Source organism: Lathamus discolor, chromosome 6 (assembly GCF_037157495.1).
Source record: "Lathamus discolor isolate bLatDis1 chromosome 6, bLatDis1.hap1, whole genome shotgun sequence".
Lineage (NCBI taxonomy): Eukaryota > Metazoa > Chordata > Aves > Psittaciformes > Psittacidae > Lathamus > Lathamus discolor.
In genome coordinates, this window is record NC_088889.1 from 56,281,861 (window position 1) to 56,307,655 (window position 25,795).

At 35.3% G+C, this 25,795-nt stretch overlaps 1 protein-coding gene across 6 annotated transcripts in view; it reads left to right on the forward strand.

Moving 5' to 3' along the window:
* SOX6 (SRY-box transcription factor 6) overlaps positions 1 to 25,795 on the forward strand; it is a 322,923-nt gene that overhangs the window by 77,227 nt on the left and 219,901 nt on the right. For all 6 annotated transcript variants that reach the window (XM_065682941.1, XM_065682940.1, XM_065682945.1 and 3 more), the window contains exon 2: positions 11,935 to 12,178. In XM_065682941.1, the coding sequence (XP_065539013.1) occupies positions 11,939 to 12,178 (240 nt within the window). In that variant the 5' untranslated portion in view covers positions 11,935 to 11,938. The remainder of the gene's footprint in view (positions 1 to 11,934; positions 12,179 to 25,795) is intronic.

The following is a 25,795-nucleotide window of genomic DNA, read 5'->3' on the forward strand; positions in this document are numbered from 1 at the left end:
CCCCCATCTCTTTCATGACCTTGCTCCACAGGAGCTGCTGGACTGCAGTGCTTTGCCAAGTAGCAACATAAGAATTCATGTTCAAATTAAAACCTAAAATTGTTTTTGCTTTGGTAGTTTGTGTTTGATTCTTCCCAGAATTATTGTCTCTTCTTACCTCTCATGCCAGTTGGAGAAGTGATTTTTGTTATTGTTTTGAAAGTGCTTGTCTAAATGATGAGATCTTGTTATTTTCAATCAGTTCAAGAGGAATGCACTGAAAAAATACCGAGAGCGATGCATTCAGTCTGCTAGTATTCAGAATATACCTTACTATTTTTTGCATTTCTATGCGATGAGGAATATTATCCCGGCATATGATTCCTGGTAATACTGTAATGGGAGTCAGTTTTCCACTGAAAACACAGAAATTTCATATTGCAAAAGGACCCAATTTAATTTTTCCATGGCAAGAAAATTAAGGCTGTATCTTCAACTGAATAAAGAGGATTCAATTAACCTCCGTACAGCTGCTCTGACATACAGTGTCTGAGGATCTGACCCATACTCAAGACTCTAATGATTCGATGTCTGTGTCATAATTACTACATTAAAAGATGCATTTCTTTTCGATTCTCTTCATATTTGGTTTAGAACAACAGACACTGTACTGTCTCATTGTTGGTTCATGGTAGGGATGATAGCCATACCAGCTAAATACGTCTGTAAAACTGCATGTTCTTTATGGTGTTGCTTTTAAAATTAATAATAGAGCTCTCAAGGAATGTCCATGAGAAAATGAAACTGTTTTTAGGAGTAATAGGCTGCACATAGTATGTACTGTTTTGCTTGTCTATTATGAATTATTACCAATAAACGTAAGTGGGAAATTGTTACAAAATATAGCCCTGAGCAAAAATTTACACTGAGAAGACAAGACTTCTTTACAAATGCAGATCATACGTTTTATCCTTAAAATATGGGAAAAAAATGGGTCAGAGATGAAAACCACAACAGAGCACTGGGTATTTCAATGATAAATGTACTGCATCACAAGTTATGATAGAGTGTTTTAGTATTTTAGTTAAAATAACTTGTGAGGGATTGGACGGAATTTAAATGTGAATGGTAAAAATGTTTAAAATCATTGACAATATTTTAAGATTGCATTTTAGACATTTGGGGTTTTTTTACTTTCTAATTATTTGGGGACATTTTCATTTGTCTTTTACTTTGGTTTGTGTTGTGCTTTATGTTTTTCATTGTATTCTGATAATTGTGCTTTGTAATGTTCTTTGACACATTTAAAAATGCCAACAAGGAACTTTGAGCACCTGGAAATGTGGAGTAATTCAGAGCCTGGGCACTCTGCACCTTTACCCTTCTGAGTCATTTTGCTGTACATTTCCTTCTCCTTGTTAGAGATCAGATGCTGTATGTCACACTTTTCCATGAAAAAAAAGGATAGTTGAGGATCCTCAGTTGTTGCAAATCATTTCTTTCTAACAATTTTGTCGTACGTTGCAGAACTGTAAACCAAAAGATAGGCAGAGTTTATAGTTTCCTTTGCGGTTGATGCAGTTTCAGAGTGCTGGACGCAGACCCTGCATACTGCTTGAGCTCTTCAACCTGAATGATGAAGCAGTAGCAGTTTCACCTGTGAAAATTTTTTTTTAATGTTCTCTGATTCTTTTCCATGCCAAGTCAAAATACATTAATGGGTTCCTTAAAAGTACAAAACTTGTTTTTGGACACTGATTAATATCAATGATTTTGGTTTTATGTTTGTTTTACTAAACAGCAATGGAAATATTTGTTAAGTAAGTCAAACTAAGACTATGAATAACAATGTCTTAATATTTTTTTAAAGGCAGTTAAAATCAGTAAACACTTCATCTGTGGATCTTGTGGAAGGATAGAAGGTTCAGAGTCTGGATAGATTGAACTTCAAATTGTTTGCTATTAATGGCAACTGATTAGCTTAATTAATAGAGGAGATAAAGTTTTGTTTTACTTTATTTGAATGCTTTGACTGCTGCAATTGTTTATCTTTTGTTTTCATATTTTCATGTAGAAGCAAATTAACATTAAGAAAAAAGGACCTCATCTACTCCCTCCCATGAAAACTTGCACAGCCCAAGTAGTGAAGGGCTTTGGGGGAGAAAGAGAGAAGTTGTTGCATTCTTGTTCTTGGCCACATTGCCAGTCAAACTGGGCTATTGCTAAAAAAAATCCTGGGTAGTGTAATCTTTTTCTGAACAGTATGCTGCTTCAGACTGCCCTGTCCTTTATAGAAGTAGTAGCTATATCTCACTGGTAGATGAGGTGGTCCCTGCAGGGGTCTCTAGACACATTTTAGGGTTCCTATTGTGCACATATGTAAGGATCATATTGTGTAAACCTTAGTTCAAAATAAAGAAATGTTGTGCATAATGCTGCCTCATAAAAGCAAGTCCTTTGTATGGACTCTAAAAGAAAATCAGAATCCTAGTCTGTCCTAAATTTGCTGCTTAGCCCTTTGAAACAATGTCACAAGTAGGAATATCAGCTAGGGTGTATCAATATTCTCATATAGTGGAAAAGAAGGTGCTGTGTTGTATGATACAGGGCAGTGCATGAGAACAAGCATCAATGGCTAAAGCCTGTGAACAGGTTGTAGCTAGAAAGCCCAGCCTTGCAGAGCTGTACCTGGGTTCCTGGTGATACAAAGCCTCAGACAAGAGGCAGGTGGTGGTCCCTGTTATGCAGAACCTGCATCTTAACCTCTTCTGCAAGGCTAACAACATATTTAAGCAGTCCTTATGGCTGCTTTGTCTGCAAAGGTTAGGATTACTTCTGGCTCTAGAGCAGTTGTACAGGGTGGAAAAAAGCCCTTACAGCAGGGAAAACCCAGTGTCAAAGACCCATTCTTGGCTTTTCTTTCTTTTTTTTGTAACTCCTCCAGCAGAGGTGAAACTTTAGAATACGTGAAGATGGTGCGCAGTTACATCAATAAATGTACTAGAACTTCGTGTATGCATTAGTAGTGACTGGAACACTTATGCAGGAAAGGCCACTCAACAATGCAAGTTTTTCAAAAAGAATGGAGGTTTAGCTTCATTTCTATGGACTAGATGAAAATAATTTTTCAAGTATATATCCCACTTAGGATACTCTAATAGTTTATAGGATGCCCAGAGCTACTGTAGGTATAAAACACAATTTCTGGTTATGAGATCTCTGCATCACCAAAATGCAAATTTCACCCCTGAACAGGCTAGTTACTGAATAACCTGAAGAAATAAATGGTGAAAATAGTAGTTCTCATGTATTCAGATTACCCCCTTCAAAGATTTTCCTCAGTTTTTTAATATCCTGAAAGCCCCAGTTCTGAGGCAGTCTGCAGTTCAAACTTCATTTTTGGTTCTTAGAGTGAAGTCATTTAAATAAACAAATAAAAGTGGCACGTCATGCGTACATACATGCCAAAGTACACCATGTGCCAGTTAGAATTGATTTTCATGACTCCTCTCATATATGAATTTAGAATAACAAGAGTGCAGATACATATGTTTGTCCCAGCATCTCTGATGACACTTCTTGTACTTTAAAAGTGTACAAGTAACACCCCTGCATGGTTCTGACCTGTGTTTATTTTTAGTATTTCATGAATCACTTTCTTTAACTGTTTTCTTTTTCACTTAATGAAAGGCACATAAATCTTATTGTTAAATAACACTAGGATATTTGGTAGTAAAAATTTTTTTTTTTTTATATTTTTTTTTTATTTTTTTTGGTAATAGCCAGGTGGATGTGTTTACCCTTTGGAGAAATTTAGATTTGATATTTTTGTTATGTCTTGTTTTCCTCCTGGTAATTATGTTGGCACTTTGCTGATCCCTAGTTGTGCATAATTACAATGGAAGGTGACACTTTGATTGTCTTCAGTTGGAGAAACAAGTAATTTTATATTCACCAAGCTGTCAGGTAACACTACCTCACAGTACTAAGAGCTTCTGGCAATGTGGTTTGGCACCTATGTTTAAGTGCTTTGATGCTTGTGTAACCTCTATGGAATCAGAACTATTTTCCCTGCTCAGAATGTTTTTAGGCTTGTAGTATAAGGTTTTTTATTAAAAAGGCTATCTGTAAGTGAGCTGCAGAGGCACTGTTTCATGTTACATGGAGGTACTAATTAGGTGGTTTAGTGCAACTGGCTACAGGTGAGCCTGAAATTGATAGACCTTTTTGCTCTCTGCTGAGGTGCTCTATCTGACTTAGAAATGAGAATCAAAAATATGGAGAGGAAGGAGGAGAACAAGGAAGGAAGGGAGAGAAACTCACTTAAGATATTATATTTCTGCTCTGAAATAGTTGGTCCAGAGAAATGGCTCATGACCTCTTGTTTTTACACCTGTAAGATTGAAAATAAACTTTTTAACTCATTACATGGAATCTTATATTTATAGCAACCATTGTTTTTAAATTTTATCGTTAATGTTTGCTTTTATTTATATTGTATATTCTATTACTTGCTGCCTGAAAAAACAAATCTTAATAAGTTGCTGAAAGATAAGTTCTTGGCAAGCTCACTCTTGTTCCTGTAGTTATTGGTGAAGATACCTGGAAGTCAGTACTGCCTTTTTTCCTCTTTCTTTTTCCAACAGTAAGAAATTGGATATCCAGAGACACATGGCGTAGTCATAGGACTTTAAAGGCAGTCATCACTGAGAAGCTGATACCAACCAATTAAAAAGAGGTGGTTACGTGATGTAACATTATCAGGAGAAACAATTCATGAGTCAAAGCATTCCAGGGCATATGAGCTCCAGTCCAAAGAACAGTCTCAAGCTGTTTAAATAAAGTGACAGCAATATTGTCAGCTAAATATAAACTATAGAAAATATTAACTACAGTGACTGAAGATGAGCACATCCCAGGTGCTAAATGACTATTCTTTCAGTGCCGTTTACTGCATTCAGAGTGAGTTCACCTTAGGCATTTTCAGTGAAATTTCCTGGTAGTGGATAAAGAGAATAGAACATTTAACCTGCTAGAATGGTAAGTTGTATTTTTGGCATTTTATGAATCCAGCTAAACAGTTTGGATTTTCATTGAAAAGTCACCAGGGGCTGAGAGGCTGTTTCGCTGCCCTTTTTAATGTTTTCAACAACTAGATAAATAGGCAGGAACTCATGCCCTAACCATCATGGTTTACTGTGGCTGCATGGCTGAGAAGGTCATTATAATGGCAGAACGTTAGAGAAATGCTTTCCAAAAAAGTTCCAAGGAGCTGTTTAGCCCTCACATTGTTTGATTAGAGATTAAAAGAAATACCATAACAATTACTGCAAACCCTCTGAGCTCTGAGGGAGTCTGAATCTTAAGTCAAACTTTGTGATTTGGATTCATATCTGTTAGCAGAAGTGTGATTTGTCTGTATTGGAAAAACAAATGCAAGAAAATCTGAGTGTGTATCTTGGAAGCTGTGGGTGTATTGCTTAGCTTGATGCTAAGCTTTGGATGCTTAGTTAACATTATAGCTGCCATTTCTTGAATCATATTTGCTTTCACCCTCCCCCCCCCCCCTTTTATTTCAAAGGTGATTCTTCCAACTGCCATAAAGTCTCTAATCTTGCAGAGCTGCTTATGATCCATATGTATCTAATTCTTGTAGTGTTCCTGCAAAACAAAGCCAAGGAAGAGCTTGAGGGAATTGAACTGATTGGCCTAAGGCCTTGTTGTGACTAAGAGCCAAAGACAGGAACAAAAACTGGGAGATTCTTTCCCATCGCTGCCTTGTCAGTTTATACAGGTCTTGTGCACAGTGATTTGTGTTGGGGTGTGGGGCCTCAGGAGAATGGAATCTGTTACTAAGTGTTCATTTGTGTTACTAAGGCTCCTTAAAAACAGATATGACAGTTCATAATTTTAGGAAATAACTGTTTATTCTAAAATGGCAGACAGATTACGGCATTAGATTTACAATGAATTACATTACTGAGTTCTGCCTACATAACATTGTTTTATGGGGAGGAGCTGCAAACTATTTTGGTTATTGACAAAGCATTTTCATTTTTCTTGAAGGCTATCCGAACACTACTGTAACTGATATCTTTATATAGCAAAAATAAAGTCCAGTTTTCCTGAATGTTTAAACCATGTTAAACTGATTTGCATCTAGAAATAAGTAAGTTGTTCCAGTAAATTCTGTGCTGCCGTGTCAGTGTACCCTGTTCTGCATCAGGCCTGTACTGGCATAGGCAAACTCACACTGCAAAATAGATTGCATAAAGGATGCTCTTGAGTTTCAGAAGGGGCTTGAGGATCCATGAAAGACACAGGGCCACCAAGTGATGATGTGTGCTACAGGTATGAAAGAGGAGGATACTGTGGGCAGTGTGAACAAAAAAGAGTATACAGTGCCATTAATTTATCCCAAGGCTGAGTGCTGATTTGTAAGCGACAGTCCTGTAAGTCATGCTTAATATTATGGGAGGAGTATACATATTTGTTGCTCTTTAAGAAGGTGAGGAGGGATAAGATGATGTGGCTGAGTTTTATTTTTCATGAACACCAGGTTAGCATAAAAGTTTAGAAGGAAATATTTAAATGATTATGAGTGCTACTGAAAATGGTTTCTCTTAATTTGTTTAGTTCTGGAGTCACCAGAGCACTTAGACATGTGCTTAAGTTTTTGAAACTGAATAGTCCAATTTGAAATTAGTGGACTGCTTGCGTACTTACAGTTAATCATGTACTTAAGTACTTTAATCTGGCACTTTGGGAAAAGGAATTGAGACTGTTCATAAAAGCTCTGTAAGCGAATATATTTGTAATCTAATCTGATTCCAGTCTACTGTTGGAGCTGTACACCTGGGTTATGTCTATACTGTAGTCACTAAAGAGGATGAATTAGTCCATCTGAGTACCACACTACTGTAGTTGGAGTGCTATCACAAATGAGCTTGTTTAAAATTAGTTTGGATATCTCAGCATTACAAAGCAATCATTTATATGCTTGCAGTGTAGACATGCCTTTAGGTTTATGAATGCTTTGTTAGGGTGGAGCAGAACAGAAGCTGGAGTCTCCAGCCAACTACAAGTCTACTTTGCCATGTATCTCATTTTTATTCCTTAGTTTATATGTTTTTAAAATAGTGTCAGGGCTATCACATTGCTGTTATCCGTGTTAATACTTTGTGGCTTGATTCTGAAGTGTCTAGCAGCTACAGCTCCAGGTCTAGCTGTAATTTCCACCATAACATTTAATTTGAGCATTCAGCAGGGTGGAAGGTTTTAGGCTTTTTTTTTTTTTTTTAATTTCATCTAATTGTTTTGAAAAAGAAGATGGACATTGTTTGAAGAATTTGAGACTGTAGAAGAGCCTTAGATAAGAAAAAACCCCAACCCACCGAAGTATTATTATTTGTATTTAGAAGGGTATAACACAGACTCTCTGTAGGAAAAAAGGAAAACTTTTCTTGATAATCTGACTGGCAGTCTTCATTACAGCAGAGAAAATTTCTTCTCTGGATTGAAATAAAAAAATTGTGGCGGATATATAGCACATGGAACTGTTCAGGACTGTCATATTATGTAGGTAAAAAACCCTTAGCAGTTCAATTTTAGCTTTGCTACCTCTGTATCAAGAGTGACTGAAATTGGGGTTCAATTCCTCAGCTTTACTGAGGTTTTGATAAATGATCCCACCCTTTTTCTGTCTTGAGTTCAAAATGAGATAGAATTTATTCTAGGTCTGGAAAATCCAAATCAAGGTTTATTTAATTCTTGAAGTTGAGTAAGTGATAGGACCTCAGATAGTTAGGGCCCTTTTCAATTTTTTTTTTCATTCCCATTAGGTATATTTTCCACCTTTAGTGATTGCTGTGTTCAGCTAATCTGTCAATTTAACCAAAGCAACAATTTCACAATGTAGTTTTCTTTCTGATTGTGTGCTGTGTAATCAATATACTGATATAATGTGAGTGTAATTTCCTCTCTTATTTTATCTCCACTGCACAGTATTATAAATAAACAGCTAAAAAAGAAAAAAGAAAGAAAAGCACCAAACAAATCTGTTGCATCTTCTTTTAAGATTGTACCACTGTAGACACTTGTTCTAGTAAAGTAGAATTGGACCCACTTGATTGCATTTAAATTTTTCATGCTTCAGCAGTTTGTCTGGGAGCACAGTAAAGAAAACCCCCCGAGCGAGGGTAGTTTAGAATAATAGAACTTGATTTTGTGTATTATAGCGGCACCATTTGCGCTGCTGTAGTTAGGGTTGTGTCAGCACTTCCATTATAAACCCCTGTTTGCAGGGGTTATAACTAGGGAGATATTTTTTATCAGAAACTTTTTTTTAAATCATTTGAGTGAATTTAATTGATAATAGAAAAAATTAGAATGGAAATTAGGAAATTTCTGATACCTTTTACAAGCCTTATTTATTATGAATGTTGACTGTTCCCCCCCCCACCCCCCCAGCCCCCCAGGGATTTAGCAAATGCATTTTGAATATTTTAAATACAAAATTGGGAAGTTATTATGGCTTAAAATTTGACTGCTATTCATGCTCATACTTTACATTAAAGCATTTTAACACTACAACCTGTTCTGTTGTTTAATGTTATCATAAACATAAACTACTCAAACAGGGCAGATTCTTCTCCCTTTGAATTTGATGAGACATTGAAGTTATTTGCCAGTCTCTGCCTTTGGACTTGGTGGAGTTCTGTGTACAGAATTCTCCCATTTAAGTAAGCACAACCAAACATGTAACAAGTGAAAAAACCCATCATGTAGTAATTGACTGGTTAACACCCAGTCCTGGAGTTTATATTTACTTTGTTTTTGCTAATTATAAACCCAGGCATAATCAATATTCGGTGCATAAACTGACACCCTCAGACGACATGTACACACAAGGTATGTTGACTGAGTTAATGATTGTGCTGGGAAAAGAAGATGGGGGCCTTCATCTAGTGGGGGCCTTTATCTAGGAGGGTCCTACATCTCTGTCCCTTTTTACCACAATGTTTAAAATCTAGCAACCAAAAACCTGAAAAGTACCATCAAGTGCTGACCTCTGACTGTAATTAATGCACTAAACTTTGCTATTTTAGCAAAGGTTTGGAGGAAAATAGAAATGAAACACACCCCTAAAACTTGTGTCATGAGGAGAGCAAGTGCCCTGGGACGTCTGCCTGCGCTTGCTTTCTTTTCAGGCTCCAGGACTATAGGTAGCTGAGTAAAGTACAGTATGAAAATGGGTTTGACCATAATGCTGCAGTGAAGGAAAGGCATAAGAGGAGCTAGAAAACATTTGAACCCTGCTCTCAGTCTAATTTCTTAGCGTACAGAAAAAGCTTGTTGGCATGGCTTGAGATTATTAGTGAGTGTGATTTTGTCAATAGACTTTTATTTTTAAGGTTAACAGAGTCCCTTTTTCTCTATATAATAAACTTAAAATCCAGAACATGAATAGAGATTTTTATTTAAATACATTTAAAATATCATGAATAAGAAGAAAGTATATTAGTATACTGTTTCCTCTCTAGCGCATTATCAGTAGATAGCTTCACTGAATGGTCACTTGAGGAAATACCAAAAGCCTATTTATGAAATAGAGGTGAAGCCTTTCTAGACTAATTATATTCAGCATGTAATTTCTAAACTTCAGTCTGAATTTTGATTTTCAATTAACATTCCCAATTTGAAGATAATTTTCTATTTAATGTAATTGCAGGAAATAATTTATTGGCTGATTAAGACTGAGGGCCCAGCCTTCCTTAAGAAAACAGTCCCTAACAAACCAGCCTTTAAAGCCAACTCGTAGCTTTGGACAGATTCAGCCTATTTTTGCAGCTGCAGAGTTGTGTTTAATTAGGATTGTGCACTATTATTCATTGGTGCAGTTTGTAGTTGAAATTGTTCTTAAGAGACATTTTCATTTCTAGTTTTGTGTCATGATTAATTTATGGTGAAGAAACAGCCATAGATATTGCTTTTCACAGAAGCTCGTTCAGTTTGAAAGAGGAATAAGATCTGTTGAGAAGGCGAAAGAAAGGAAAATCCTTTATTGTGACTTTCAGTTTTCATTACTGGTTTTCAAATTGCATAAAGTGTTGACTTATATTTTCATGTGAGTGATTATATTAACATGACTATTTTAATGAGAAAGGGAAAAGTAAACCTTTTATTTTATCTTGGCTCATAGCAATTATGAGCCAGAACCTTTTGAAGTACATACAATAATGCTGGTTGCTGAACTCTTGACGTATTTTCTGTAGCATCAACACATATTCTTTAGTGTAGTAAGAATGCAATATACAGTTTAAATTCCTCAGTTCTGCTTATTGGCAGCACTGATATTAGACTCTGACTTATACTTAGGCTTCCCTAAAGAAAACACAAACCTTTTTTTCCCTACCAGTATCGAGTTTAAGAGGCAGGATTATCTCTATTTACAGAATAGTTATTCTAAATAGGTATCAGTGTTTTAATATGTTTCAAAGCACTTCAAAGCTTGTAATACTTTCATATTGAACTGTACATAATTAGATTAGTTGATCTTATATTAATTTTTTTTTCACTGTAGGATACTAAATCTGAACTCCCTCATTAATTGTGAGAAATTTAGCATTAGCTGTTAAATCCTATGTGAAACACAGGCTGCTACATAAAAACTAATGTTTAAATTGGAATTAGCTTAATTATTTTTCTTTGCACTTGATATTTCCTTCACTGTAATATTCATGAAAGCATGTGACAGATTTGTAAATTTAACTGTTAGTCTCAGATTTCCAGACCCTTTAATCAGTATTTATTTGTCTGTAGAAACAGTACTAGCAAGTTAATGATTTGCTAATTTGAAAAATGCTCATGTGGTTTCCTATGTTAACTGATTTGTGCATTTTTAAAGAAATGGTATGAAATCAATTATTGTTAAAAAGCAATTAAGGTGGAGACCTTATTCCTTAGTTTCTCAGCAATTTCAGTGTCAAGGATATTCTAAAATTACTAAAACCTAGGAAAAAAGTTAATATATTTTAGCTGTCTTCTTTCAGGTTTATTAATGATTGTTTTAACAGTTGCAGTTAATCTTATTAGAAATTTTAAACAAAGTGTTTTCAGATTTTGAGTGGAAGTCAGTTATATTTTCATCTAAGTGCAGAAACTGTGGTGAAAGCTGTGTTTGCATATGAGATGGTAGTAAGAGGCCATTATTAGAAAAAGACATTTAACATAAATCAATGCATTTATTCATCACACTTTTAAGTCATTTAAAGTAATTTGTTCAGCTATATCCTGTACTCAATGTCTAATATGAAATGAAACATAATTATTTTAGATTTTTAGTTCAAGCTGTAAAAGATTACTCAGATATTATCCATCCATTCAATAATCTATTCCATTTTAGAGCACTTTTCATATGAATGTCTCAAAACACTTTCCAAAAGGTCAAACTGGGTAAAATTTTAAACAGGTTAAGAGCAGATACAGCTTTTAAAAGCAGCAAAAGGACTTATTTAGCAGATTTTGAAATAGATTTAAAAATGTGTAGAAACATCTTCTGCTTGCAAGGAATGCTGTTAAGAAAGCATGATGGACACATTTCTCTAAATGTTTGCTTGTAACCTTCAGATTGCTCATGGGAGTAAGGGTTTAAAGACTTGAACTCTTATGTAAAATCAACATGAAAATACCAATAAAGTACATTTACATTACATCTTCTTATGGCTGGAGAAAATCATATTGTTTGACAAATGTAAATTAATAGAATGGCGTCATATAACTTAACCCTGACCTTGACTTGGCATCAGTGAGTACATTATCTCAGTTTTTGTGATCCAGATACTCAAACCCATACTTTTTAAAGTACTATTGTTTGCAGGACTGTTTTGAACTTTTTTTTGTTGTTTGTTTATTAACACCGATATTTTCTTTTTGTCTGCTTTTCTTGTTTTGTAGAAGAATGTCTTCCAAGCAGGCTACCTCTCCGTTTGCATGTGCAGCTGATGGAGAGGAAACAATGACCCAGGACTTAGCATCATGTGACAAGGAAGAGGGAAACAATGATCAGCATGCGACCTCTCATCTGCCTCTACATAATGTAATGCACAACAAACCTCACTCTGAGGAGCTACCAACTCTGGTCACGACCATTCAACAAGATCCTGAGTGGGATGGAGTAATCTCAGCCCAACACAGAATGGTAAGTTTCACAGTTCTCACAGTGGCTTTCTAACTTAGTATTGTAAAACACTGTTCACTTCCATTTTGAAATACATGTTCAGTATAATCCTTTATGGCTGTAAAGCTTTTTAAATGTTAGAGTGTCAGTGTTGGTAATAGATCAACATCAATATGGTGTAATTGTAAATTACAATTGTATAATCTTCTTAAGTATACAGGTCTATATGAATGAGGTCATTTGATGAGTTCACCTTTGGAAAGGAAATGCATCTATTCATCATGTTTTTGTTCAAACCTTAATTTATGTCATCACCTTTTTAGCTCATATATTCAAGCATTAATTTCTGACAGGAGGATGTAGCTCACAACTGTTTGTCATCTGAAAAGTGTTGTGCTGAAGGAAGAAGCTTTAATGTATTTTTTTACTTGTTTCGGGAATGGAACCAACCAGCTCTAGAATATTATAGCTTCACACCACAACAAAGCAGCTGGAATTTTAGGTGACACAAGTATCCTGCTGTATTTATAGGAAATTACAACTTTTTGTGAAGGGGAAAGGTGTTTATGAGTAACTATGTCATGCTATTCTGCTCTAGATCACCAGTTTGTATATACGTGATGTTAGCAATGATCAGAATTATCATCTGTGTTCTCTTCAGTAGCCTAAATTATTTTACAGTTGTAATTCTGTCTCTTCATCCCCAAAACTCTTCAATAAATGGACAGACTGAATGAAGACTGAATGGGCATGACATCTCAGTTAATTTATTTTCCTTGCATGTGTTCCTCAAACAGAATTAATGTACGTGGAGCAGCCCGGCGTTCTGTCAATTTGGAACATCATAATTCTAGAGTCTCCATAAAATGACTTTCACAGATACTAAATTCACACAGTTAGTTTAAAAAGAATACCCTGCATTTTCATAAAATTTCTTCTGTATTTTTATTAAATGTCTATGAGCAGGTTTTATTGAGCAAGTCCTTATTTTTATTTTTCAGCATGATTTTTTTTTGACAATGCTAGCAATAATGAACTTATTTTAAATTTGGCTGGAAATAATAATTCTAATTCATTAATCCACGTAGATACTGGATTCTTCATGCATATTGTGAAGCCTGGAATTAATTAAATAATAGCACTACAATAATATCAATTTTCTTAAGATAGTGTTTTGGGTTTTTTTCTTTTGAAAATCCAATTGATTAAAAAGATCAAACCAAACCAGAAAGATGAAGATGCTACCTAATCTGTAATGCACAATTTAAGCCAGCGCATAGCTTTCTGTCAGGCCTAAAATATCGCTGGGTGTTTAGGCAGCTGCCATGAAGAAGGCAAAATTTCAGCTGTAAAAATGGCTAGTAATTTGACAAGGTAGGTTGTAAGTTGTACATATGATTGCTATGCAGAATTCTCAGATGGACACTCATTTTGGATGGAGAGTCACTCTTATGCGTAAATCATGCGATAAGCACATCAGAATAATTTTAACTTCTATGTTATCAGGACGACAAACTGGAAGCAGACTAGACAGGACTGATCAAGTTTGTTGATGGAAAAAATAAATCTGTGAATTCATCAGCTACTTTCTTATTCATTCAGAGAGGCATGCGCACTCTGGGAATTTCAGTCTTAGGACGTCAATAACATTGATAACATGACTCTGTGTCCTAGAAAGAAACTCCTAACTTCTAAGAGTCCACCAAAGCATTTGGTTTTGGTACAGGCTGTTGCTTGGATGTGAGCATTAAGGCCACTGACATTAAGTCAAAATGATAGACCTTCTTGTAGTATGATCTGTTGTACTCACTTGTATTGCTCTGAAGTGGTTTTACATTTACTGCAACAGAGTGCAATCTCTGTTTTCTTTCCTAATGCTGCACTATCATGTCAACACTGGCTGTACCTCTGGACAGGCATTAATCAATACCCAGCTTATCATATTTCAGAACAGGTGCATAAACTTTGCTTGAGTGACTTAGCACTCTGTTTTTCTCTCTCTTTTTTCCAGTAAATATTCCCTCATATATGTAAATGAATGTCCTGAAAATCATTAGGAATCTCCACAGTTCCCTTTGATTAAATCTGGTGGTGGGTGTTTGTCATCCTTATTTAGGTAGCTCTCAGCTAAATCAAATAGATTTATTTATGTATTTATTTATTTCCCCCCCCCCCCCCCCCCCCCAGCTCTAAGCTGGGTATAGTTTACAAGGCTTGGCTAGAAATGAAAACTGAAGTTCCAAAGCACTCTGTTTGGTTGCACTCAAAAGAGGCTTAAAATGTGCAGAGCAAGGTCCCAGTGTATTTACAGTTTAGGTGCATTAGATGAATAGTTAGATCACAACAGTGAAGTGGTGACAAATTTAATTTTTTCTCCTTGAGGGACTGTCATTTAGGGTAAGTTTTTTGATCATTTTTTCTCCCTTGCTTATGTCCTTCATGAGCAAACCTTTAAGCCATTATTAATGGCATGAAGTTTCTCTGAAACACCTCAATCTCCAAGCAGGCATCAATATTACTAAGAAAGAATTCAGAGGCACCTGTGGTTTTCCTGATGAAGGCAATTTCATACTCCTTTAAGGGAGGATAGGAGTTTCTTTCCAGAAGACAAATTCCAGAAGGTGGGTTGGGCAAATTTGAGATAGGTGCTGGGGTAGTGACTGCTTTTCTACTTAATAAAATCAAATTCCCAGAAAGTAAGCACTTTCTGACCTTTCTCAGATGAATCCTTTCAAAGCAGATTTGAAGAAGCACCTGCTCATACTATTTACACTCAAAGTAATGCTGTCATTAAAATGCATCAATAATGTGTATTGTCTGGTTATAAGATAGTAGATTCAAAGAATGCTGTGTCAACATATGGGGAGGAAAAAAAATCTCTTTTATGTGGTATCTAATTAAGGGTACAATCCTCCATCCTTTGTGCCCTTAAAAGTACTAAGCAGTTCCCTGGAATTTGTGAGAGCGCACGCTATGCATCGTAACACAGTGCAAGGGCTGTACAGATCTTAAGTGGAAAAAAAAACCCTGTAGGAGGGCAATTAGACTGAAAAAAAGAATGAGATTTTTCCTAACATTTATGGTATGCAGCACTTTCTGTAATGTAAGATACCTTGAAACTACATTGTGTATTATCATAAAAAAACCCACACTGGCTAAAAATGTTTTCAAACTTTCACTCGCTTTGATATCAGGCGTTGCTTTCCACTGAGTCCTTTGTGTATTCTGAATGTCTGGAAGCCAAAATATTTTGTTTTAACTCCCACTCTATAGTATTTCCCAGCTGTGTACTTATATGGTGTAATAAAAGGATTTAACAAATGGGAAATAGCAGCTGCATTTGGAAATTCCCTTTGTGCTCTCTTTTCATTTGACAGATTCAGCAATGTATAACAACTGTAACATCAGACCTGTAATGACTTACACTGAGTATCGTATCAACAGCCAATTTGATGTTACAGTGGGGAGAAGATAAAACAACCAAAAGATATCTGTAATTTCATATTGCTGACCTGAAACAATTATATGTATACTTCTAACTGTAATTTAATATAAAAATACATGGACATATGGGTATTTATTGCTGCCTGTAGTCCTACTAGAAAATAAAATTAATTTTAGACCAAGGATATACCTGTTTGCTGCAGTAAACTGCAAGGAAGAGGGCAAAGTGGTAGTAAGATAATGAGGAAAGTATCCTGCTTTCCCTCATGAACAGTGAGTAGCAGGCAAGAAATAGAGGAAAATTTTTAGTTTGTGTCCAAAACCTGGCTCTCCTGGGGCAACAGACAGAGAGGATAAAGGAGAAAGACAATAATATTTACTTCTGCTAAATAAAATAGTAACTGAATTGTTATATCCCAATAACGTATTTACTAGTGGAGAATATGGAGAATCATAATTTGTGCTTTGTTCGTTGGGTAACCAGGATGGTTCCCATCTTCATACAGAGCCTGACACATCTTGTGAGGTAAATTTTGAAGATTTTGTAATTTTTGCTCTGAAGTATCAGGAGAAAACAATGCCAACAACAGGATACAAAATTAGAAGGACAAGCGCCCTGATCTTCATTGAGGAATAGGACGGTGATTTCCCATGGCTGTAAGGGCTACTTGTGAGTCTCGTGAAAAACGCATTTGAGCAGCTTTAACCTAATGTAATCTGTAATCTTTCTTCAAAATGCAGAATTTCCCCACCCCCACCCAGAAGCTGCAAACTATTTCCATCACCAATGCCAATATAACTATCTAGTAACAGAGAGGGTTTCGAAAGAACTCACAGGCGCTGCGTTGACCAGTATACGTGATGATGTATCGCTGGATGGTCACTGTACTCTTTTTTTTCCCCAATGATATTCCTCACCTGCCCACTACTGTAGAGGGTATATAGACAGCATGTGTGTGCACAGAATGAGGCCATCCACATCTCTTTGCTCTGCTGTTACTTGGAATGATGCAGCAATAGACTGTTACATGGAACCACAGCAGCAAGTCAAGTCTAAAAGGTGGGTGTTATTTCACTAGAACTGAGGACACCCAGACACACATAAATATACAAATACAAGTTAGTTACAGGCAAATATATGCTTTGTTTCCCTATAATTTTGTAACACCATTCAGAGACCCCTTGGATTTAGAAATTAAATGTATGTCATTGGATTTTATCTCAAATAGCAACATTGACATATATTTCATAATTATGTCAAATATCTGTCTTTTCTTGACTTGCCAAACGAGTGAAAGGCTTCTTACCTTCTCACTGTGTCTGCCTGTACAGCTTAGCAGTACTGATAGCAAATTTGTATATGCAGCAAGAAAAGTGAAGATCCCTTAATGCCACATGTATCTGTTTCTTTTAAAAGAATTTTAGATCACTAAGTATCAAATTTAACTTTATATAGCTTTAGGAAAACTGCTGGCATCAGAAAGGCAGAAATAGGTGGTATCCTGAAGGTCATAATGTTTCAGTGCTTATTGTCTCTACATAAAACAAGCACAATCCTGTTCCTCCCCCCTCCCCCGCCTTCTTGCTATTAACTTCTCTTGTTGAAAGTTCTTCCCTTTACGGAAAATAAACTCAGGTTTTTAGGAAAGATCATGGAAAACATTTATGCAAGCTAAACACTGTGACTTTGTTGTTATATAAATTCATGTCTTCAAATTCTGAAAAGTTATAGGTGCAATTAGATGTTTTGAAATTTTATATTTAGTTCCTTTATGGGCTGGATATGAGCATATAAAATGCATCAAATATAAATGCCCTAAACTCTAGCAATTCTGTATCTGCTAAATTGTTCACACAGCTGTTATTTACATGTACAAATCTGAGTTTTGTGATGGTCGAAAGCAATTCTACTGTGCTTCTGATATTATTTCTTCATGCCAGGTAGTGCATTAGAGTTTTTATCTAACTAAAGAGATAAATACCTTCATATGTAATTGCATGGGTACAAAGTTTTGGCTGAAACTGAAGGGTATGAAGAAACAGATGATATTGTACTTTATTTTTCCATAAAATCGACTCCTATGAGAAATATATTGCAGAAGAGATAGAAATAATTTTTTCAAGCATGTTGTTTTGATTCAAAAGCATTCAGGTATGTGCTTAACCTGACTTTATTAGGACTACCAACAAATACAATGTTAAGCACATATCTACATGTTTGAAAGATCAAGAAGCTAATTTTACTAGCTTTAGCGTAAAGAGATGTTTATGTTTCATATTAAAAATAATAAAAAAATCCCCAGAAGTGTGCAGGATAATGAGTTTAATGGAAGTGGTGAAATACAAAATTGACTTTATTTGAAGAAGAATTAAATAATTGTTCTTTTTGGCATGGCTGCTATATTTCTATTATATTCATTTTGACACTGTACAATTTTTTTTCCCGAACGCAGTCTTTTTTAAACCTTTCCCTATATTCTAGGGTGATCTGTGTTTGAATAGAGTTAATCACCTGAATTCTTTGCAAAAGACTTGTATTTTTTGTTCATCTAAACCTGTAGTAAATTTATTCTTCTCTTATTTTAACATTTCCTATTTTTTAGAAAGCAATTTTTGAAAAGTTTTTAATTCACTTCTGTATGTTGACATGCAATTTTTCAAAAGTAGAAGCATTAACATGCTCTAAATTGTTTTTTGTTTTTTTGTTTTTTTTTTTCTTGGGCAAGAAGAAATCAGGTATGCATACTGATTAACACACTCCAGTCATTAACATGTGATTATGTGGGCTGCATATTGAGCACCTGCCAAAAGATAAAATCCAGCACTTTACTACATCTGCGCAAGGACTTTTTGCATTTCTTTTGTACTTTGACAGCTCAAGAAAAAACAGACTTTGATATCTTTGTTCAGCATAATAAAACTGTGTACATAAAATATCTTCATGGAGGAAAGAAAGATACTACATATATTTATTTTAAACTTTGAGGCCATGAAAATTCTAGAGACTGAGACTTAACACAGCACCAAGTGTAAAATGAATCTCTTAATGTACTGTATCACTGACATTCATACACAGTTTATAACATTCCTGCAAGTTTATAAGGATTATCTGTTCTGGGATTCAGCCAATGTTATTGTAATTCACAACATTTTTATGTGATACCTTTATGTCTCATAAATGTCTTGTTTTTATTTCAATCTTCCAAATGTTTCATCAATGTTTACCTTAAAGAAATACAAGTACTCTATGCGGCAGGCTGGTTTCCTGCATGCATTCCTTTGCAAATGCTAAAAGGGAAACATAAAGCATGTAATACATGTCATGTAACTATATACAGAGAAGGATTTCTATGTGCATTTATATTGCTAAAAACATAAATATGAATTTTATTTTGATATTTACAGTCGATCTAGTTATAGGTCAGACAACTAAGATGACCTAATAGGAGGAAGTTGGATATATACAAAATGGTCTGGAGTATCCAAGTCACACAATCCTTGTTTTATTTGGCAGCTTCTGAGAAGCATACATCGCAAAATATGTCTTTATTTACCCAAAAGGCAAACAGTGCTAATCAGCTGTGACTGATCACAATGCATCTTCTGTTTCAGTTTAGATGAAGATGTAAGTCTAAATACTCATTCTGTAAATGGTGGTCCATTACTTTTTCTTAGTAAGAGTGTTTAAACAAAAGTCCAGGGCATAAAGTCTCAATATTGTTGTGTTTCATTACCAAACCTAAACACTGGATGTTAGGACATATGTTAGTTAAAGAAATCCTTAGCATTTAACTCTTACAAAAGCATACATGAGTTTGTGCATATCATTTGTGGGTGAGTTGGTTGCCATATAGAAGTGATTGATCATTGTATTTAAGAATTTTGAGGTCATATTTCTGTTCTATTTGCAATAGAGCAAAATGCCTGTAATTTTTTTCACAGATTAGCTCATTTGTAAAGAAAAGGGTTTAAAGCACATAACTGAAATATTGTAACATTCTAAATTCCCTCTACCCAAAAGCTGGTGTACCTGGATTCATTAGGTTTGGTCCAACAACTGAGTATGAAGGGATTACTGCAATTACATGGTCATATTTTACATCAAACAAGTCCCTGCCTATTCCTTCAAAATAGATACCTGGTCTTGCAGTAGCCTATTTATAAGACCATACTAGTATCACATATGCCTTATCTACTTGAAAATGACCCTGCCCATAGCAGCAGGGCTAGACTAGATGACCTTTGAAGGTCCCTTCCAACCCAAACTATTCTATGATTCTACGTTTTATTATGTAATCTCATTTTTAAACCCTTCATCTAAAGTTATTTTCCTCTTTTTTTTCTTATTTTTTAATTTTCTTAATTTCTTTAATATTATTTCTTGGCTTAGAGCTAGTGCTTACTCTTGTATTATTTCTTCTTGAGGTTTTTATGAGTATAGAAGATGAATTACAAAGTTTTTACAGATTGTATTCAACCTAGACTTTGACACTGAAATCAGTGTAAGTTTTATCAAAGTAAATGCTGAGTTAAAGACCTGAGGTTTTATTCCATTACTTGCCATTTGCCCTCCCACTAGCATAATTTGCTGAGACTTTACAAATGATATTCTCTCAATAGCTCATAGCAGTCATTCTCAAGCTTTGGCTTTAAATAAATCTTTCTTAATAAAACTTGTGGTTTTTTAAATCGGATGAGAATTGGAAATGATCACTTAGATTTCTAATTTCTCTTAATCCTATTTAATTGAATTCCTCAAAGTGGGAAACCTTATTTAATGTAGTGATTGGAAATGATTTTGTAAACATTTGCTTTCATTATATGTTAACTCCAGACTAGTTCCAAGTGCCAGCATGCCTCTAGTACTTGGAATCAAAACCACTCTGGATATCCAACTTTCCTGGGGTGTTTACATGTGTCCCATTCAATGCAGAGACAGATAAATATCCTTTTATAACAGAAAAGCCTCATCCACATGGAAATAAGCAGCTCAGCTAACACATTTTATGTTAGCAATATTTGCTTTCTACTTCTTCCTGGCCATTCATCCTGTGATTTCAATGGAACTCTTACAGAAACAGTTTGCTCTTTGGCTATTGAGTAGGACTGCAGTCGTTAACTTTCAATCAAAGTTGATGGTAGTTATTCTTAAATTGGTAACTAACACTGTGACCCTGATTTTGTACAGCCCACATTTTCAGTTCCTGAGTTTTCCTCTTTTCCCACCTTCAGAGCGCTTCTCTTTTTGAGGCAGAATCTGTCTTACCTACATGAAACATAAATGCCACCATAACGGAACTGTGATGTCTCTTTATTAAAATCTGCAGCTTCATGCACTTCCCCCCTTTTAAGGCTTCCTATTTACGGAATCTAATTCATGAGACTGTTGATGTCTCCTTAACCCTTATGAGGATCCCAAAGAAAGAGCTGTCCCAAGCCAGGTCTCCAGTCATGACTGTAGAGTCCTCAAACTAAGATGTTACTTCTCAGCCCCCATATACAGCCCAGATATTTTGTACTTTGTCCACAGAAAATTCAGAAGAAGGAGCCAAGAATATTGAATCTTGTTCTTAGCTTACACTTTCACCAATAAAACCATAATTTTGTGTGTGTTTACTCTATTTTGGAAGTGAAGGAAGTTGACACAAGTTGGCTCATGATTCCATTTTACAGATGTTGATACAATCTTTAGCTTTCTAGTATGAAAAATGCTAGGTCAACTTTCAATACTCTTATTTGACTTGCAGCCATTCTCTCTCATTTATCTTGTTAAAACCAGTGGGACCATGGGTGGGAAAATGAGCTACTTGAAGAGTTAAGAATTTTTTCACACTAACAAGAAAATTATGATTGTTTGTTCAATCCTTTTCAACAAAAACATCTAAGGAAGTATAACAATTTTCCTTCCTTTGGAAACAAAGAATTTTACCAATGCAACTAGTGAAATTTAGTGAACATATATGCTAAAAGATATTTTCTTAGAGTGAGAGGCACGCTGAAATATTTATCCAGGATATTTTAATATAGATTTTTAAAGGCATTGTTATGGAATGAGAAGAAAATACCATGTATGTAGTCACAAAGAGTCTCTGTGTTTATTTTTACAAAGCTGTTACATGTAATTATTCAGAATTGTTTCTGCCACTACCAAAACTATATTGAGCCATTCACAGCAGCTCTAAAAGTAATGGCCGTGGGCCACTTGTTTACACCAAGCAGCCTAGAAAGCTGATGAGAGTAAGGAGACTGTTGTTGGACAACATATATTCAAAGAAAACTTGGAATTGATTAAAGAAATTCACTGTCCCTGTAAAATGAAGAGGGCCAAGGATAGACCTAGGAAAGCTTTTATGATATTGCACTGGAAATCTTAATGTTTTCTGATTGGCAAATGAATAGGGGGTTAGGTACAGGTTTTAGGGGTAAGTAAATTTCATGCATGATTTCCTGCATGGGCTACCTATCCCTGGGTGAACCATGAATAGTATGTTACTATTCATGCCTTGCTAATCTTGGCCATTAGCAATCCGTCTTCTGTGCATTTATTTATTTTTCTCCATTTTGTCCACTTTGTAGCCTAATCCTTGAATTTTAATGGCTATATATAGGTATTATGTCTGGTATAATAGGGACACAGTCAAAACTCTAAGCATTGTCAGTTGAATGAGCTGTAATAAAATTTTGTCTATGCTAATGGACTGAGAAGGAAATATATGCAAGAAAAATGCCCTTTATTTACCTTGATATGACACCCCAATGTTTCAAAGTTAGACTGCTGAATAATAAGTAGCTGGAATAGTGGTCAAGACTGAGTTTCTGCCTTTGGGTGCTGGGCAGTAAGATTTTCTGGTTTAGTCATATTTTCAAATAAATACCTCTTCAAGTTAAACCATTTTTGTATCTGACACAAAGATAAGGTGAAGAAGAAAGCTTAACGTGTAAAATAATCATACATGTTGTTCCTTAAGCAGTCAGATTTATGCCTAATTTTGTGCAATAAGCTGTATTCAAATTTTATGGTTTGCCAATTACTAAGGGATAGTCCGGAAATGCCACCATTGTGATGGGCAAAATTCCTTGTTCAATACCCTGGTGTATTCTGGTATAGGCATAAACACTTCTACAATTATCCAGTATTAGCGTTTGAGTGGGAGAATACGCTTGTAAGTCTAGCAAAGGTATGGTGGGATCCTGAGCAATCTGTTCCAGATGGCACTTTGGATCAAACTGAGAAGAAACCCACTATGCAATGTTATCTGTAGTAAACTATACTTATACCTAAGACACGAGTAAAATATGCTTCAGGTGGACATAATACTTTGATACTGACACTTTATTAATATGTTGATTTCTAATATCTTCTATTTCTTTACTATTGAATTAATCCTTATGTAGTTAAAAATGTGTAGGTTTTTAGACTTAAAATGCCATCTTACAGAAGAAATGCATGAATTTTAAACATGAAAATTCAGGAACGTGTCAGTTGTCTAGGATATTATGTACCTACTGGATGAATTTGGACATCAGATTGTGCACAAATATGTTAAGTGGACATTAATATCAGTCATATTTTCTTGCCCATTTTCTTATTATCAGGGAAAGTAATGCTGACAAAAGTTGACTTGTGAATGATTGTCATCAGTGCTGATGAATTGCTCAGCTGGAGTTTGCAAAACGAAAAGATTTTTGTTGATCTTGGCTAGGCACTTTACTTGTCTTTACCTCTTCTTCCATGGCTTTGGTTTTTTGAAATAGCATGAAAAATACCTTTAATCGCATCCTTTCTTTCCTGTTTTCAAATCAAATAAGCTGGGGCTTTCTTGTTCTGTGAAAGGTGGCATCATAAGGCTTCTGAAGGATAGGATCTATTTCATTATTGAAAAAGAACCAGGTTCTTCTTTTCTAACGATGAATTTATTTTTTTTTTTGTGCTATGGTAAAACATGGTGGTACTTTTCCATTCTGGATTCCAGATATTCTAGTGAGCATACTGTATGCATTAAAGCAAGAGGACCAGCAAACATCTTGTGAAGATGATATACTTCTTCTCTGAGAAGACACTCCATTACCCATGTGAGGTCGATATAACCAGTTCATATGGTTGGAATAAAAAAGAAAGCTGTCAACGGTAGATACACAGGAGTAAAAATACCTATTCTCATTACATAGCTATAAAATTCCTTCTGAAGCCTTTTCATTTTAGTGTTTCATTTTAGCTACATTTTTATTTGCAGATTATTCACGAATTTATCTAGAATCATAGAATGCATGGGAATTAGCTTTGTTTCTTCTAGATAATTGTACATGCAGCTTATGTAGATTTTTCTATCTGACTTCTGCTATTATTAGATAAGGTATTTACACTGGACTGGTATGCAGTTTTTCCATTTGCCCGTTTAATCCCTTGAATGCCTTTCAGTTTGTGCAGTTCTCCTTCTGAATCTTCAGCCACTCTTTTTAAACATTTCTGATTTCAGAAAAAGATGGGGCTCAGAAAGTTATCCTTGCTGGGTTTCTCAGAGTGCCAATTCAGATAATACACTGCAAACATATTAGCTGTTTAGTGACCCCAATACTATAGCTGTAGGGCCAAACAGAACCAAAAATATTAGAGATGCCTTTTATTCTTACTCCATGTTTTAGTTACCCACAAAGTTGACAGCATAAAATACTCCTATTATTTGGACAGATTCTTATTCTTGCAAAGGCTGTCATTCTGCCTCCTTTTCATAAATGCACATCATTTGCATAGAGTTTAAACTTGCCTTATCTTAATTATGGACATTGCAGGCTTTTGAAAAGAAAAGGTCTTCTCACACGTAAGTGTGGATGTACTGCCTAATGGAGGCAGGACTTGGAGAGTCTAAGCTGTGAAGGAATGTTGAGCTGGACTGTGTATACATCCAGACAAGTGAGAGGATAGGTTATCAGGAGGAAGAACATTCAGTCATTTCTACTTGCTCAGAAAATTAGCCTTATCTTCTTGTTTCCAGCCTAAACAATAGATGGAGTGTTCCTTGCTAAGAGTATGAAAAACTCCTGCATCAAGTCTGATGGATATGACTCATGTACTGTAAGAGGACATTGTTTTGTTGAGAGCAAACTCCTTTAAAATTAGTGTTACTCTTGTACTGTCGTCTTCAAAGGAGGAAATGCTGTGTTTTATAGTATTAATTATTCATTGAGGAAATGTATTATAGGAATTCAAGTTTTAAATTTGGAAAATATTAGAAGATGCTTTTTAGTAGATAGATTAGAAGATATAATTGTCCTTTGTGATGTCTGATTATTTAATGGATACAAATGAATAGAATGAAAAAAATCTATGATATTTGATAGATGAAAAAATTAATGTAAAGTTTTTTGTTCCATGTCACCTCTCTGTTTGTGCTTACAAAACCTCTGTCACTTCTAATGTGTTGATAAGGGTGCTGCCAGCGCTGTGATGCAGTAGTGTCTTCTTCTAGTTTCCTGTCTTAGTGAATAAATACATTTTCAACATCACTAGCAAATTCTGCCTCCTTCTCCAAGGGTAGTAATATTGTTGCGCTGATCATATGCTACTGTGCTTGATGATGATTTGCACCGCCACCTTCTATGTAGTCAACAGCCCTTAGTTACCACACTTGCTCATTGTTAGTGTTGCTCCTTCTGTTACATTGCACAGCTACTGCTTAATCTGTTCAAGAGTGAAGCAAAGATATATGTTTGATGTTGTCGCTGATGGTTAATGTTTTCTAGCCCACCTCTTTTCAGACCTTGTTTCACTTGGGACATTTCTCAGCACAAGTTTCTTCAGTACTCTGCAGATGGATATATTCAGCTCATAGAGTAGTAGGAATGTTATTGTTTGTGAGGAATGCTATTGATTTGGAGAGTAATTTTTGATAGAACTGTTAATTCATCTCTTGCTTCTGAAATATATTACGACTATTATTCTTAATGCTTAATTTTAAAGGAAATCTGGTTTATGGCATCAAATCGATATGATGGCATTTCTAGACATACCCTAAACAACTCCCCCTTCACCCCCCTTTTTTCTTAACCCCCTACTTTTAGCTTTCCTGTCCTGGCACTATTGAAAATTAGAATAATGATTTTAGAAAGGAAAGTGTGCAAGAAATTCCCATGATTGAGTTTCTGAAGGCAAACTGAAGAATTTGTGCTCTTTTTAGCTGAAAGAGTGAAAGCAAA